The sequence below is a fragment of the Bombyx mandarina genome, chromosome 19, assembly GCF_030267445.1.
Source record: "Bombyx mandarina strain Sakado chromosome 19, ASM3026744v2".
Taxonomy (NCBI): domain Eukaryota; kingdom Metazoa; phylum Arthropoda; class Insecta; order Lepidoptera; family Bombycidae; genus Bombyx; species Bombyx mandarina.
This window is the reverse complement of record NC_143225.1, coordinates 2,644,998-2,659,669: the sequence shown is the minus strand read 5'-3', so window position 1 is coordinate 2,659,669 and position 14,672 is coordinate 2,644,998. Positions and strand designations below refer to the sequence as shown.

Here is a 14,672-nt window from a genome sequence, read left to right as displayed (position 1 = left end):
CTGTTCCTGTCATATTAAAATCTTTTTAATTGAAAACTCCTTGGTTTTAAAAATCGAATACGATTTATTTATTTAAAATATTTATGCTTTATTAATATTTAATTATTTATAGTCATTTGTTTTTAAACAATAATATAAACAATAATCATATTCTAAACATTTTCACATCAAAACAGTGTCTGTTAAATATTTAATATAGTAGAATAACAGTTTCATCTTGCTAATAATAAATAAATATTAACATAGAATAAAGTAAACTATATAATAATAATAATTGATTATTGCCAATAGTGGCGTTTGCGCCCATGTATACATCGTTAGCGCAACCACGACCACTTTGACAAGAGTTTTACTGGTGGTAGGACCTCTTGTGAGTCCGCGCGGGTAGGTAACACCGCCCTGCTTATTTCTGCCGTGAAACAGTAATGTGTTTCGGTTTGAAGGGTGGGGCAGCCGTCGTAACTATACTGAGACCTTAGAACTTATATCTCAAGGTGGGTGGCGCATTTACGTCGTAGATGTCTATGGGCTCCAGTAACCACTTAACACCAGGTGGGCTGTGAGCTCGTCCACCCATCTAAGCAATAAAAAAAAGAGTACCCGACTTAGTAGAACAGATATAGACACGGTTAAAGTCACGGAACGCAGTTACCGGATCATGGACACCACTATATAATATGTTGCTCAACTGAAATCATCAGGTTAAAGATTCAGTTGCATTGGAATAACATCCTTTGGCCTTTGAATTAGAGCGGATAATTGTTTCACGACAGAAATAAGTAAAATAGTGGCGCCAAATCGTGCGGGGCGACCACACGTTCTGACGCCATTGATAAAGAGAATTCAAATAAAACCAACCCAAGATAGAATGTTTAGTGTCTGATCACATAGCCTGGTCAAAATATGAGTTTAAATACATCTAATCGTTTTTTCTAGGACAACTGGAGACTTACAAGATCGACGGAGGCTATCCACCAGGCAGCAATGTCCTCGGTCTGGTGTGCTTTAGCATCGTTCTCGGCATAACTCTCGGCAAAATGGGAGACCTGAGCCGACCGCTGCAACAGTTCTTCCATTCTCTCTCCGAAGCCATGATGATTATCACTGGATGGGTTATTTGGTGAATACTATTAATACGTTGACTGCCGTGTAGGTCACCGGTGCCTATGTGGAGAATTTGAAGTAATTATGTCAATTTCTGTTACTAAGGCTCCGGAGCATCTAGTAGACTCTGGGAAAGACAAATCCGAAGATATCTGAAGGCTCTAAAACATGTACATTAACAAACAAAGCAAAGTTAGGCAGTCCGGACGCTTAGTAACAGAACTCGACTTTTACTTCAGAGCGCCGCGTAGGGCACCGGTCACCTACACGGCAGGCGACGAGTAAAAATATTTCATAAGCACTATTACTAAATAGTACTTACTAGATAGGCGTATGTTGAGAGATAACCGAATCTTATGTACTGAGGGCTATTTCCTTGACGTATAAGCTCGAAATTGACGGTTAGCCTATAAACATGGCATTGAAATCTAAGATGCAACGAAATGTGATTTTGGGTAACAGTTTCAATTTCTTCGTCTTAATCGTTCCTTCACGGCTGAGAATTACAGTCACATGTGACTTTCATTCATAGTTTTTGGTCATGGATCGCGTGGTATAGACTATCATCGGCCGTTTTCTTAACCCGATCTGACCAGGAGCCCAAATAGCCCCTAAAAGGCTTAGTGCAGAAGGCAAGGGGAAACAACTGCACTGTTCCCAAGAAAACCTCATAAATAGTTTCAATACAAGGTCTTTAAATAAATAATATGTTTGCACTCTGCATAGATAGACAAACGCGTTCATGTATCACCCGGTATTCAATGAGTATTGGAGCACGTGAATACCGCTTCCCATCTTGAGAGATGAGATCGAAGTCTCCTTTGTACTGCATCACGGCAGGCCAAGTCTGTCAATATTAAAACACTAAATCCCCTCCACGTTTCAGGATGTCACCCCTGGGAGTTTTCTTCTTGGTAACAGCGAAGATTATGGAAATAGATTCATTCGCGGATCTGGTCGGCCGACTGGGGAAATACTTCTTGACGGTGTTGTTAGGGTTGTTCCTTCACGGCTTCGGGACCCTCAGCATCCTGTTCATATTGGCTACGAAGAAGCTGCCTTGTCGCTATCTCGCTAAAATGGGACAGGTCATGGCCACTGCTTTCGGTACTGCATCCAGGTGAGATCTAATACTTCTTTATCAATTCGATTCTTATTAATTAGGTAGGTAGTATTCTGTTTACTAGTGGTCCCGCAGTAGTCGAAATTCGACTATAATTAATTGAAATTATAAGTTTGAACATTATTATGGTTTTATTGTCAAAGACTATTTCTTATGCTTCTATACTCACAGGTTTCGCCAAGACTACACTATAGACAAATATTAACAAAGACAAACAATATTTAATCTATTCTCAATTCGACCATAGACTTTATGCAATAAGAAAAGTTTGACAATAAACAAATAATATCCATGCGTGTGTGTGTCAAATACATGGTAGTGTGTGTAATGTTTTCTTTATTGATTTAATGTATCTTTTATGCATTATTTAAAAAAAATATTAGCATTGTGCTCTCCTTCTCTATATTCTCTATAAGTGTGGAAAATTTCATACTCCTCGTCCGCGCAATTTTCGTAAAAAGGGGTACAAGGTTTTTGCTTCACGTATTAATATATAGATTTATCCTCCGTAGTAATAAGATGTCGCATCTAAAGGAGTGGTACAGCCGGTATAAGATGCCATTGAGATTTCGACCTTATGTGTTAAATTGAATGGTGCGTTTTACGTTGTTATATCTGTGGTGATTCTGAAGTATTTTGAAGTGATTTCAGAGCCATGTTTGTGGGCGTCGAAGGCATTCGAATGGGCACTTTATTTATCTTGGTGGCTGGAACAGCTCATGGTTTACGTGATATTCGGTGGTTACCATATCCCATAGATATGTTATCTACAGGGAAAATAGTACCACTGGTCAGTAAAAAGTCTAGTTTCGGTGATTTACAAGAAGAGATCTTGTAATTAAGAGATTTACCGTTTTTTGGAATGCTCCTCCAGATTACGATGAACCAGTATTAATTTCTGTGCAATTTATTTATTTGGTTGTTGTGTAGATGGGTGAACGAGCCCATGCCGTCCTTGGTGTAGTGGTTAATGAGATCCATAGACACAACGTGAAGGCACTCACGCACCTTGAGACTCGAGGCTTATTGTCAACATTTTGGGATATAATTTTTATTACCTGATGCTATTCGTTCTACGTGGAAATGGTAGGTGAACATTTGTCTAGTACGTATTTGGTGGCTGCAGGATTCGAACACCGGTGGGCACTGTCACGTCGTTCGATAAAGCGGGCGTCTTATTCTTTATAACACGAAGACCTTCATTTCCAGTTCAGCAACGATGCCGATAACAATAGCCTGTTGCGACGACATGGGGCTGGACCCCCGCATCACGAGGTTCGTGATCCCCATCGGCGCCACCATCAACATGGACGGGACCGCGCTTTACGAAGCTGTGGCGGCCATCTTCATCGCTCAAATGAGAGAGGTCGAAATGACGTTCGGCAAAATCATTGCTGTCAGGTGAGTTTTCATTATTTTGCAAATAACCTCTTTGTCAGTCTTCTGAAACTCCTCGTTGGTTTAGTAGTTGCTGACCTTGATTACAGTACGACGTTTTCAGATTTCGATTTCTGTGTGCTCAGTGCGAGTTTTTTAACGTTCTCGATAGCGTAAAAGTTAACGCTGGAACAACGCCCCTAGCGGCAAACATAAGCAAACGTTCCAACTCCATACAAATTTGAGTTAACTTTGCGCGATCGAGAAATCATTCCCGATCCTGCGGAAAGAATGGAAAGCAGTCGACGTCGCCCAAAACACGTCATCTCGGATCCTCCCGATCCACTAACGGTGCTTCTAGGTACTTCAAGCACCGGTCACCGTTCTCGTCGAACCCGTCGCTTGCGACGAAGGGCTCGACGAGGAAATTAACTCTCAGACACAGCCCACTGAGTTTCTCGCCGTATCTTCTCAGTGGGTCGCGTTTCCGATCCGGTGGTAGATTCTGCGAAGCACGACTCTTGCTAGGGTTCGTGTTAGCATCGTCGTCAGGTTTGAGCCCCGTGAGCTCACCTACTAGTTAAGGTTCCGCTGGAATAGCCTCTCTAGGCTACCAGCTTAGGTAGGAAAAAAAAATCGATCGAGAACTTTAAAAAGCTCGCACTAAGCACACTATTAATGCTAATTTATATTTGCTTAGAAGAATAATAGGCTAACGGTCTACCTGATCTAAAGTGGTTACCGGAGTTCTTTTTTTTATTGCTTTTATGGGTGGACGAGCTCACAGCTCACCTGGTGTTAAGTGGTTACTGGAGCCCATAGACATCTACAACGTAAATGCGCCACCCACCTTGAAATATGAGTTCTAAGGTCTCAGTATAGTTACAACGGCTGCCTCACCCTTCAAACCGAAACGCATTACTGCTTCACGGCAGTGAAACAGGCAGGGTGGTGGTACTTACCCGTGCGGACTCGCAAGAGTTCCTACCACCAGTTCATAGACATCACACAATCAACGCCGCCACCCAGCTTCAGACATGAATTCAATGCCTCGGTTCTATTGTATAACTGTGCCAACCTTCAAACCCAAAAGCCTGATTGATTCGCTTACAAATACATGGTATAATATGGAACGAATAATGCTGTCCTCTGGTGGATCCCTTACTTCTCCCACATTCATGAGAAGAGATAGGGTGGTGCTATTCTATGCCAAATAGTTCAAAGAGTGTCCTTGTTAAAGGTATTAGGATTTTGGGTGTATCTGTCTGTGGGTAGGTATTGTGTGTATTTCATTGTACCCGTGATATGGAAGAAAATCTTAAATGGAGGCCGTTTATTCTTAAGCGTTTAATGATATTTCGTAGTTGGTAAGAGATATCAACCTTGAGTCAAATCTACGGCTATGCTATTTTCAATTCTGCAATTTCAGCGTTACAGCCACAGCTGCTAGTATAGGTGCTGCCGGTATTCCTCAAGCTGGACTGGTCACCATGGTCATGGTGCTGGATACCGTCAACCTTCCAGCTGAGGACGTCTCAATCATTTTAGCCGTGGACTGGCTGCTGTAAGTGTTTTTGGTTTTTTTTCAATTTTTCACGACAACTATCTGATGATCTGATGTGTCTGGATAAATTATATTTTCTTAAATTGTGATCAAATGGAACTAAAATATATTTTCTATGTATGCACACTATGCTTTTCGGTTTGAAGGGTGGGGCAGCCGTTGTAACTATACTGAGACCTTAGAACTTATATCTATCTCAATGTGGGTGGCGCATTTGCGCTGTAAATGTCTCCAGTAACCACTTAACACTAGGTGGGCTGTGAGCTCGTCCATCCATCTAAGCAATAAAAAAAAACAAAAAAAAACACTTAACATCAGGTTGGCTGTGAGCTCGTCCACTCATATAAGCAATAAAAAACCAAAAAAAACCGGAACGTATGAAAAGAGTATAGAACGGAGCGTTGAGATGTGAGTGAGAGAACACGGTAAGAAAGGGAAAAAGAATGACAGAAGAAAAGCAAAATGGCGAAGACAAAGTGTCACTTAATTTTTTATTATAATAATAGGGAAGTATTTGGAAGAGAACAATAAAAGTGCACCAGTTTAATAGTTTTATTTCACGATCACAATTCTACGTTTTTTCAAATAAATTATGGTTAAAATCTCTAAATTGCAGTGACCGTTTTCGTACGACGATAAACGTGGTGTGCGACGCTTTGGGCGCCATTATCGTAACGTCGCTCTCCCAAGGGGACATCGACAAGAGCCGAGCTATCCAAAACGAACGAGAGGCGGCGCAAGCACAGGAACTCACCGAACTAGAGAAGGGAGACCTGTAAAAATCCGTTATAACGTTATAAGCAGCCGTTATTCATAAGCCAGCGATAATGAAAGTGAAGAAAGAAGTGAGATTCGCATTTGTGTGCCAATTTGATTAAAGGAAACTGATAAAAAATTCCAAATAAATAAACTCGATTCACCTGCACGAATATATGGCGTTAGAGAGAAAAAAAATATGTAAAAACTACCAAAATCTTTTATGTTTCTTTCCACACTTCTTGTTTCACATTTCTAAAGATGTCTACGATCGTCTTCTTTAAAGTGTCTAAAATTACTTTGTTTAGTAGATCTATGCACTGATTGGTAGATGTGATTCGAAGATAACTGTGTGTTAATTAAATTATGTGTTTATAACGTGGGTATTATTCGGTTATTACGTTTTTTAGCGTTGCATGATATTATAACTTTTTGAGATAATAACCTTATTAGATTAAAATAAGTAGAAAAAAACACGTGTCTATGTCCTCGATGTGCCATTTTGTGTAGTCAAAGTAGAATATCGTTAAACGCGATTTTATTCGTAAGGTATTTTCATGATTTCTCTGAATAAAAAAAAGTTTTCACTGAAAGAGTATTTTTACCGACTTACACATTTTGGAAATTGTTATTGATATAGCGTGTTTGATAATTAATGAATTGATAAATAATAATAAATTAGCCTCAATAGATAGTTTTGTACCGTATTGGATATTTTTCTATTGTACGAATTGCTTTTGTTGAACATGTCAATTGATCCGAAAACGGAAGTATCTGTGTTGGTTTCACAATAATATTTCTCATATTTCCTTTTTAATTATCAATAAAAAAAAAAACTTTGATTTTTATAAATTTTCAAATGTATTCCAATCACTATTTGAAAGAAAAAAAATTCTTCTTTCAATATTGGCAATTCAGTAGTAGCACGTGAAAAGGTTATAGAACAAATTGATGGTATATAAATTGTTATTTATTAAGTTTTGAATAGTGTACAATAAAACCTTTTCTACCCAAATGAATCTAATATTAAAAAAGTTTAGTTCATATTTTGAAACAAATTAATTTATGAGTTGTCTTGAATAAAAATGAAATATGATTATCAAAATAGTTGGAGTATTGTCTACTGATTTTGAACAACATAATTTCTTGTCTATTCGAATAATGCTGTAGACTCCACACACTTTATAATATTCTGAAACTTTATTCTATTTCACATGAAATTATTTAAGTTTAAAATCTCATAATTTGGAAGAGTATTAAAAATTTATTGAATAACTCGAATTTGCATTCCAATCATGTTGAATTAGTTGTAACATTTTGAGTATGTTGAATTCTAATAGATAAATCAATTTCAATCGTTGCAAACGATTTAAAGCATGTATTTTTAAATTTTTTTTCAATATCGTTACGAAAGTATATAGGAAAGTCATACAAATTGTCGCTAAAATATTATTTACTAGTACTAAGTTTTTTTTTTGTCTATAATAATTTATTCTCATATCATAAGTTAGTTTTAATGTAGTTTAACCCTATAAGTCGGTGTAAAGGCTCTATCTTAAACGCCAAAGATTCTCAAGGAAACCAGAAAAAGTATTAACGGCTATTTTTAGCATAGCTAAGCTCCACGGGCGGTAATCGGTCTGTGTGTGTGTGCAGCATTGACCTTTGATCAATAAAAAGGACTATCGATTTAATTGTCAGATATTTATGTGAATTTTTCTTTTGGGTGGTTCGTTGCTTATCACCGTTGCAAAATCGGTTCTATTAAGTCTGGCCATTAACTCCCTTTTGGCGCAGCTAATAAATCCTTGAATTCTCTTTTTTGTTTACCTAATCGCTAATAGCCTCGATAGGGCTCTTTCAGCAACGCACGGTTGGTATGTGAACTTACAGAGTTCGACCTGTGTGCTTACTGCGAGATTTTTAACGTGTTCGATAGCGTAAACGTTAACTCAAATTTGTATGGATTTGGAACGTTTACTTACGTTTGCCGCTAGGGGCGCTGTTCCAACTGCATACAAATATGAGTTGACTTTTACGCTATCGAGAACGTTAAAAAACTCGCACCAAGCACACTGGGAGGACTTGCTAACATTAGCCCTAGCAAAAGCAGTGTTTCGCTGAATCTACACCAGACCGGATACGCGACCCACTAAGAAAATCCGGCAAGAAATTTAGTGGGCTATGACTACGGGATGCTTCACTTTGATTTAGTGTGGATGACTATGTATATGATGTCTTTTTAAAGCAGAACGCAGGCTGTAAGTGCGTTAAAAGTCTACGATCCCAAATTTTTAGGTTAGCCAAAGTATTTACGTTTTGAAATCACGTGGTTCACGTATACCGTTTGCCCTATTACACAATAATAAACGAACAAATAAAAAAATACTTAAACTTGCTCCCAAAAAAAAAAAAACTATACGTATATTTGTAGATCTGTATGCTTAGTGCGAGTTTTTTAACGTTCTCGATAGCGTAAAAGGTTAGTCGAATTTGTATGCAGTTGAAACAGCGCCCCTAGCGGCAAACGTAGGCATACGTTCTAACTCCATACAATTTTGAGATAGCTTTAACGCTATACAGAACGTTAAAAAACTTGCACTAAGCACACTGGTCGACTTTGAATTGACAAACGGTATTGATTAAAAATACTTTTACGTTAATCTTACGTTTTTTATGTTGTCATTATATTAACAAAGCGTTGTTGACGTTGGCCTTAATCGTCCTGTAGTATTCTGTAACGGCTGAAGTTAGGCTTATCATGCACTTATTAGGGTTGCAATATATCGAGCCATTGCGAAGTAAGTCAACAAATATAGTCGCATTAAATATTGTACAATAACCCTGTAAATCAGTGTTCAGCAAAAGTAATACAATATCTAATAATAAATAAATAAATAGCGTATACCTTAACTTATCTATGTCTGAAGTTACTCTGTGACACAAAATTTAAAATAACCAAACGCGGACTTTTTGGCGGGAACGCGAGGAGTGAAGTTGTGTGATTTGTTTTATTTTGTCTATTTAGTGTTTCTTCAGGTTTAAATGTGTAATAATGGTGGTTTATTAACTGATTAATATCTGTGAAAGTGCACAAATGTGGGAAAATGAAACAAAGCTGCTGGACGTAACTTCTCGGGTTCCTCCAAAAAGTCCACTGAAAAAATCTCAGTAAATGACCACCATTTTACTGCGATTATATTTCATCCCATATCATCTCATTTCATTAAATTTCATCCCAGTTGATTAATGTCTCAAATTAATCATCTTCATTTCATTTCACTCCATATTATCATTTTTCATAGAATTAAGAAAATAAAGTAAAATAAGACATGACTTAAAGGTCTTAGTTACCAGGTCATAAAATCTCTTAAAAAAAAAATAACCAAACGCTAAACGTCAGTAAAGTCAATGGCACATAACTCGTAACAACATCGTAATAACACGTGCTTTATTTTTGCTGAACACTGATTCACGAGATTATTATTCAATACAATTATAATACAATACGTTATTATACAGACGAGATGTAGAAGGCATCACATACTTCCACTCGAGGAAAGACGTAGGATAGCTGATATTGTTTTTTATAGTAAAATAGCTCAATCTGAGGTGGACTCGTCTTAACTTCTATCGCTGTTACGTTTAAGGGTGCCCCCGAGATCCATAATGCGTGAGAGCCGTCAATCATCTCGTCTTGGAGTACCTCGTGATGGTACAAATTACAGACGCAATGCATACTTTAAGAGCTGCTAATAGTTTCAATACTCTAGTTGACTGCCCTGAACTGGACATATTCGACACTTCTGTTAAGAGTATTAGGAGAACTAATGTTCACTGTCAGTCGATGGTTGAATGCAAATTTTTTAATTGATTATTTTCTATTTAGATACTACGTTTTGCTGGGTTTTCTTTCTTTCAAATTGTTGTCATTTTTGTTTTACGTTTTGTGTTAATTATTTAATTCTAGGCGATACGCCGCCACAATCGATTCTAGTTATTTATATACGGAGACATTTAAATGGTGTTTAGTTGTAAGGTTAGATTTTATATAAGTTCACTGTTTGCATTCCAAATAAAATAAACTAATAATATTTGGTGCGACTTTGAGGTTGGACGAGAAGCTAATAGAGCTGGAAGAAGAAATGAACAAGTTGCGCTGGGACGTTATTGGTTTATCGGAGATCCGAAGAGAGGGGGAGGATACGAAAACCTTACAGTCCGGCCACTTGTTCTACTACCGGGAGGGAGAACAGAAGTCCCAAGGTGGTGTTGGGTTTATCGTCCACAAATCTCTCATAAACAACATTGTGGCCATCGAAAGTGTGTCGAGTAGGGTAGTATACCTTATCCTCAAAATCTCAAAGCGGTATTCGCTGAAGATTGTACAGGTATACGCCCCATCGACGTCACATCCAGACGATGAAGTGGAAGCTACGTATGAGGACATTAGTAGGGCCATACGTAACTCCCAATCACATTTTACCGTTGTTATGGGAGATTTCAATGCAAAACTGAGCCGTAGAGGCGATGATGAGTTGAAAGTGGGGCCATTTGGATTTGGGCAGCGGAATCCCAGAGGACAGATGCTGGTGGACTTTATGGAGAAGGAAGGACTCTTTATGATGAATTCTTTCTTCAAGAAGCCGCCACAACGGAAATGGACCTGGTTGAGTCCCGACGGTGTAACAAGAAATGAAATTGACTTCATCATGAGCACCAACAGACAGATATTCAACGATGTCTCTGTGATCAACAGTGTTAAAACAGGAAGTGATCACCGAATCGTCAGAGGCATGTTGAATATCAATGTCAGACTGGAAAGATCGCGTCTGATGAAGTCAACGCTTCGACCGTCGAATGCACAAATCCAAAACCCCGAGAGCTTTCAACTCGAATTGGCTAATCGCTTCGAATGGCTAAACAGCTGCGCATCAGTAGACGATGTAAACAGCAGGCTGGTAGAGACTGTCCGTACGGTAGGGTCCAAATTTTTCAAAACCCACCGTAAGAATAGACCTCAGAAACTATCCGACCGCACCCGAAACCTCATGGCTAGTCGACGTTTGATGACGCTCCAAACTTCGGAGGACGCTGAGTCATATAGGCAACTCAATAGACATATCATGAAGTCCTTGCGACACGACCTACGCTCCTTTAATACTCAGCGTATCAAAGAGACGATTGAGCGAAACCAAGGCTCTAAAGTGTTCGCAAGAGACGCTTCTATTGGGCAAAGCCAGCTGACGAAGCTGAAGACCGAAGATGGACGTGTAACGTCGAATAAGTCAGAGGTCCTGCGGGAGATAGAGAGGTTCTACGGGCAGCTGTTTACCTCGGTCTCAGCTGAACCGCAAGGTTTAGCTGTAGACCCTAGAGCCAAGCTAACCCGACACTACACCGAAGACATCCCGGACATCAGCCTGTACGAGATTAGGATGGCTCTCAAACAGCTTAAGAATAACAAGGCACCGGGCGAGGATGGAATTACTACGGAGCTTCTGAAAGCGGGCGGGACGCCGGTACTGAAAGTCCTTCAGAAGCTCTTCAATTCCTCTTTGCTCGATGGAAAACCGCCACAGGCATGGAACAGGGGTGTTGTGATCCTGTTCTTCAAAAAAGGTGACAAAACCTTATTGAAGAACTATAGGCCCATAGCACTACTGAGCCATGTCTACAAGCTGTTCTCGAGAGTCATCACGAAGCGTCTCGAACGCAGGTTTGATGACTTCCAGCCTACCGAACAAGCCGGTTTCCGAAAAGGCTACAGTACCATAGACCACATACATACGCTGCGGCAGATTGTACAGAAGACCGAAGAGTACAATCGGCCATTATGCTTAGCGTTTGTGGACTATGAGAAAGCCTTTGATTCCGTGGAAACATGGGCGGTCCTTAGATCTCTCCAGCGGTGCCGTATTGACCACCGGTACATCGAAGTATTGAAGTGTTTGTATAATAACGCCACCATGTCAGTCCGAGTACAGGAGCATTGCACGAAGGAAATCCCTGTAAAGAGAGGAGTGAGACAGGGAGATATGATATCTCCGAAACTGTTTATCACTGCTCTGGAGGATTCCTTCAAGCTTCTGGAATGGCAAGGACTTGGCATCAATATTAACGGCGAATACATCACTCATCTTCGGTTTGCCGATGACATCGTGGTCATGGCAGAGTCGCTGGAAGATTTAGGGCGTATGCTCGGTGACCTCAGTAGGGTTTCTCAACAAGTGGGTCTTAAAATGAACATGGACAAAACAAAAATCATGTACAATGTCCATGTTGCACCCACCATAGTTACTGTTGGGAGCTCTACTCTTGAAGTTGTTGACGAATATATATACCTAGGACAGGCAGTCCGATTAGGTAGGTCCAACTTTGAGAGAGAGGTCAGTAGACGGATCCAACTCGGCTGGGCAGCGTTCGGTAAACTGCACAACGTCTTCTCGTCCAAAATACCTCAGTGCCTTAAGACAAAGGTGTACAACCAATGTGTGTTACCAGTGATGACTTACGGCTCGGAGACGTGGTGCTTCACTAGGGATCTTTTTAGAAGGCTCAAAGTCGCGCAGCGAGCTATGGAGAGAGCTATGCTCGGCATTTTCCTACGTGATCGAATCCGAAATGAGGAGATCCGTAGAAGAACGAAGGTTGCTGACATAGCCCGTAGAATTAGTGAACTGAAGTGGCAATGGGCCGGTCACATAGCACGAAGAGAGGACGGTCGATGGGGCAGAAAGATCCTGGAGTGGCGACCACGTACTGGCAAGCGCAGTGTGGGACGGCCACCTACTAGATGGACCGACGACCTAGTAAAAAGCGCTGGGTCTCGTTGGATGCAGGTGGCAATGGACCGGTCGCACTGGAAATCTATTGGAGAGGCCTATGTTCAGCAGTGGACGGCGATAGGCTGAAATGATGATGATGATGATTTGGTGCGACTAATATTTCCTCACGAGTTATGTCTGGATGACTTACTTCGCAATGACTCAATAATTTTTTTCTAATAAATACATGTTAATCTTAAGCCGGTACATTTTCGAAGCGCTATAAATATTATAAAGACATAAATGATTCGAGATTGAACTGTAAAAGTGGTTTGAATTATGTGTACCGCTCGCGAAAACCGAAGTAAATACTTTATATACTTGTCTAAGTGGTCTCCTTCAGAGGCGCTCCAGTAGCTGTTAGCAAATCCCACCCCTCCTGGCTGAGCCTTTGCTCGCCCACCTGTCCTGGTGAAACTGGAAAGGCCTCGGGCCACCAGTAATCCTTCAATCATAAAAAAAAAAACTTGTCTAAGTACAGAAGAGTGTGTTTTGTAGTATAATATTGAATCGGTTCTCGGTTTCCTGGCGGCCCTCTCTCATTTTTGATTATTGTTCATTTAAGTAGTAATTTAGAATGTAAATTAATGTATTTCATGTAGAGTACGATCAATGTTTATTTATTTTAATAAAATGTTTTCGGAAAAATATGAATGTAGTGTTTCTTAGTGTTTTTTTACAACAATTTATTGCGTTTGAGTGGTCAGTCGGCCTGAGGGGATATGTTTAATGAATCAAGAGATACACGAGTCTGGTCGTTTTGAGATTCGATTGGTCTTTTTTATTCGCAATCAGAGAGGCGTACCGGCTATGATTATCATGACTCATCAGTGGTCATCGAGGCTCATGGAGAACATAGGCAGTATGGAGTCAGAGGTACAATCAAGCTGGCGCTACGAGTACTACTAAGGACTCACAAGAGTCCTACCACCAGTAATTACGCAAATTATAATTTTGCGGGCTTGATTTTTATTACATAATTCCTTATCCTATATGACGGAAAAGGGACGTCCGTAGTGTTTTTAAAAAGTGTGACGTCAGCACCGCTGACGTCGCGGTCATCACTTTCTTGACGAATGACTCATGTTTGGGTTTCCGAAACAAAACTTCACGAGAACTTCACGAAAACTTCGTATATTGCACGAGAAGCATAACAACGTTACAGAGATATCCGTACAGTACAACGGCTCGGACACGAATCAATCAGTGCTAGACAGCACGGCCGTATTTATGGGGCTTCGTACCCGTGAGCGTGTTGACACGTTTTAAACACGTGAGCGTGTTTACACGTTTTTCAAACACGTGAGCGGGTTTACACGTTTTTCAAACACGTGAGCGGGTTTACACGTTTTTCAAACACGTTTTAAAGTATTGAAATTACAATAAAAGGAACTGTTTAACATCAATTTCTTATCACAGAGTAATTAGTTGATGATCAGTAGGTAAATAGTCATATTTGCGCCGACACGGCCATACTGACAGGCGGTGCGCGCTCTGCACCAGCCGCCCATGTATGGTGTATCACCAGAGAGTTCTTGGAGTCCATCTGAAACAATGGAATGTCTGTTTCTGAGATTGGTATCTGTGTACCTTTTTATGTTACTTTGAAAGTAACTTATTTTGTGTAGTTTTATATTGTGACGTACACTGTGGTACTTATGTAGTGAACGTACCCTGTGGTACTTATGTAGTGGACGTACACTGTGGTACTTATGTAGTGGACGTACACTGTGGTACTTATGTAGTGGACGTACACTGTGGTACTTATGTAGTGGACGTACACTGTGGTACTTATGTAGTGGACGTACACTGTGGTACTTATGTAGTGGACGTACACCGTGGTACTTATGTAGTGGACGTACACCGTGGTACTTATGTAGTGGGCGTACACTGTGGTACTTATGTAGTGGGCGTACACTGT

The 14,672-nt window shown here is 40.1% G+C and overlaps 1 protein-coding gene across 1 annotated transcript in view; it reads left to right on the top strand.

Annotated features, from left to right (window-relative positions):
- Eaat1 (Excitatory amino acid transporter 1) overlaps positions 1-6,770 on the top strand; it is a 34,353-nt gene extending 27,583 nt beyond the window's left edge. Inside the window, exons 5-9 of the mRNA XM_028169668.2 lie at positions 937-1,120; positions 1,991-2,224; positions 3,437-3,628; positions 5,034-5,168; positions 5,785-6,770. Coding sequence (XP_028025469.1) covers positions 937-1,120; positions 1,991-2,224; positions 3,437-3,628; positions 5,034-5,168; positions 5,785-5,947 — 908 coding nt within the window. The 3' untranslated portion in view covers positions 5,948-6,770. The remainder of the gene's footprint in view (positions 1-936; positions 1,121-1,990; positions 2,225-3,436; positions 3,629-5,033; positions 5,169-5,784) is intronic.
- Positions 6,771-14,672: the final 7,902 nt, after the last annotated feature.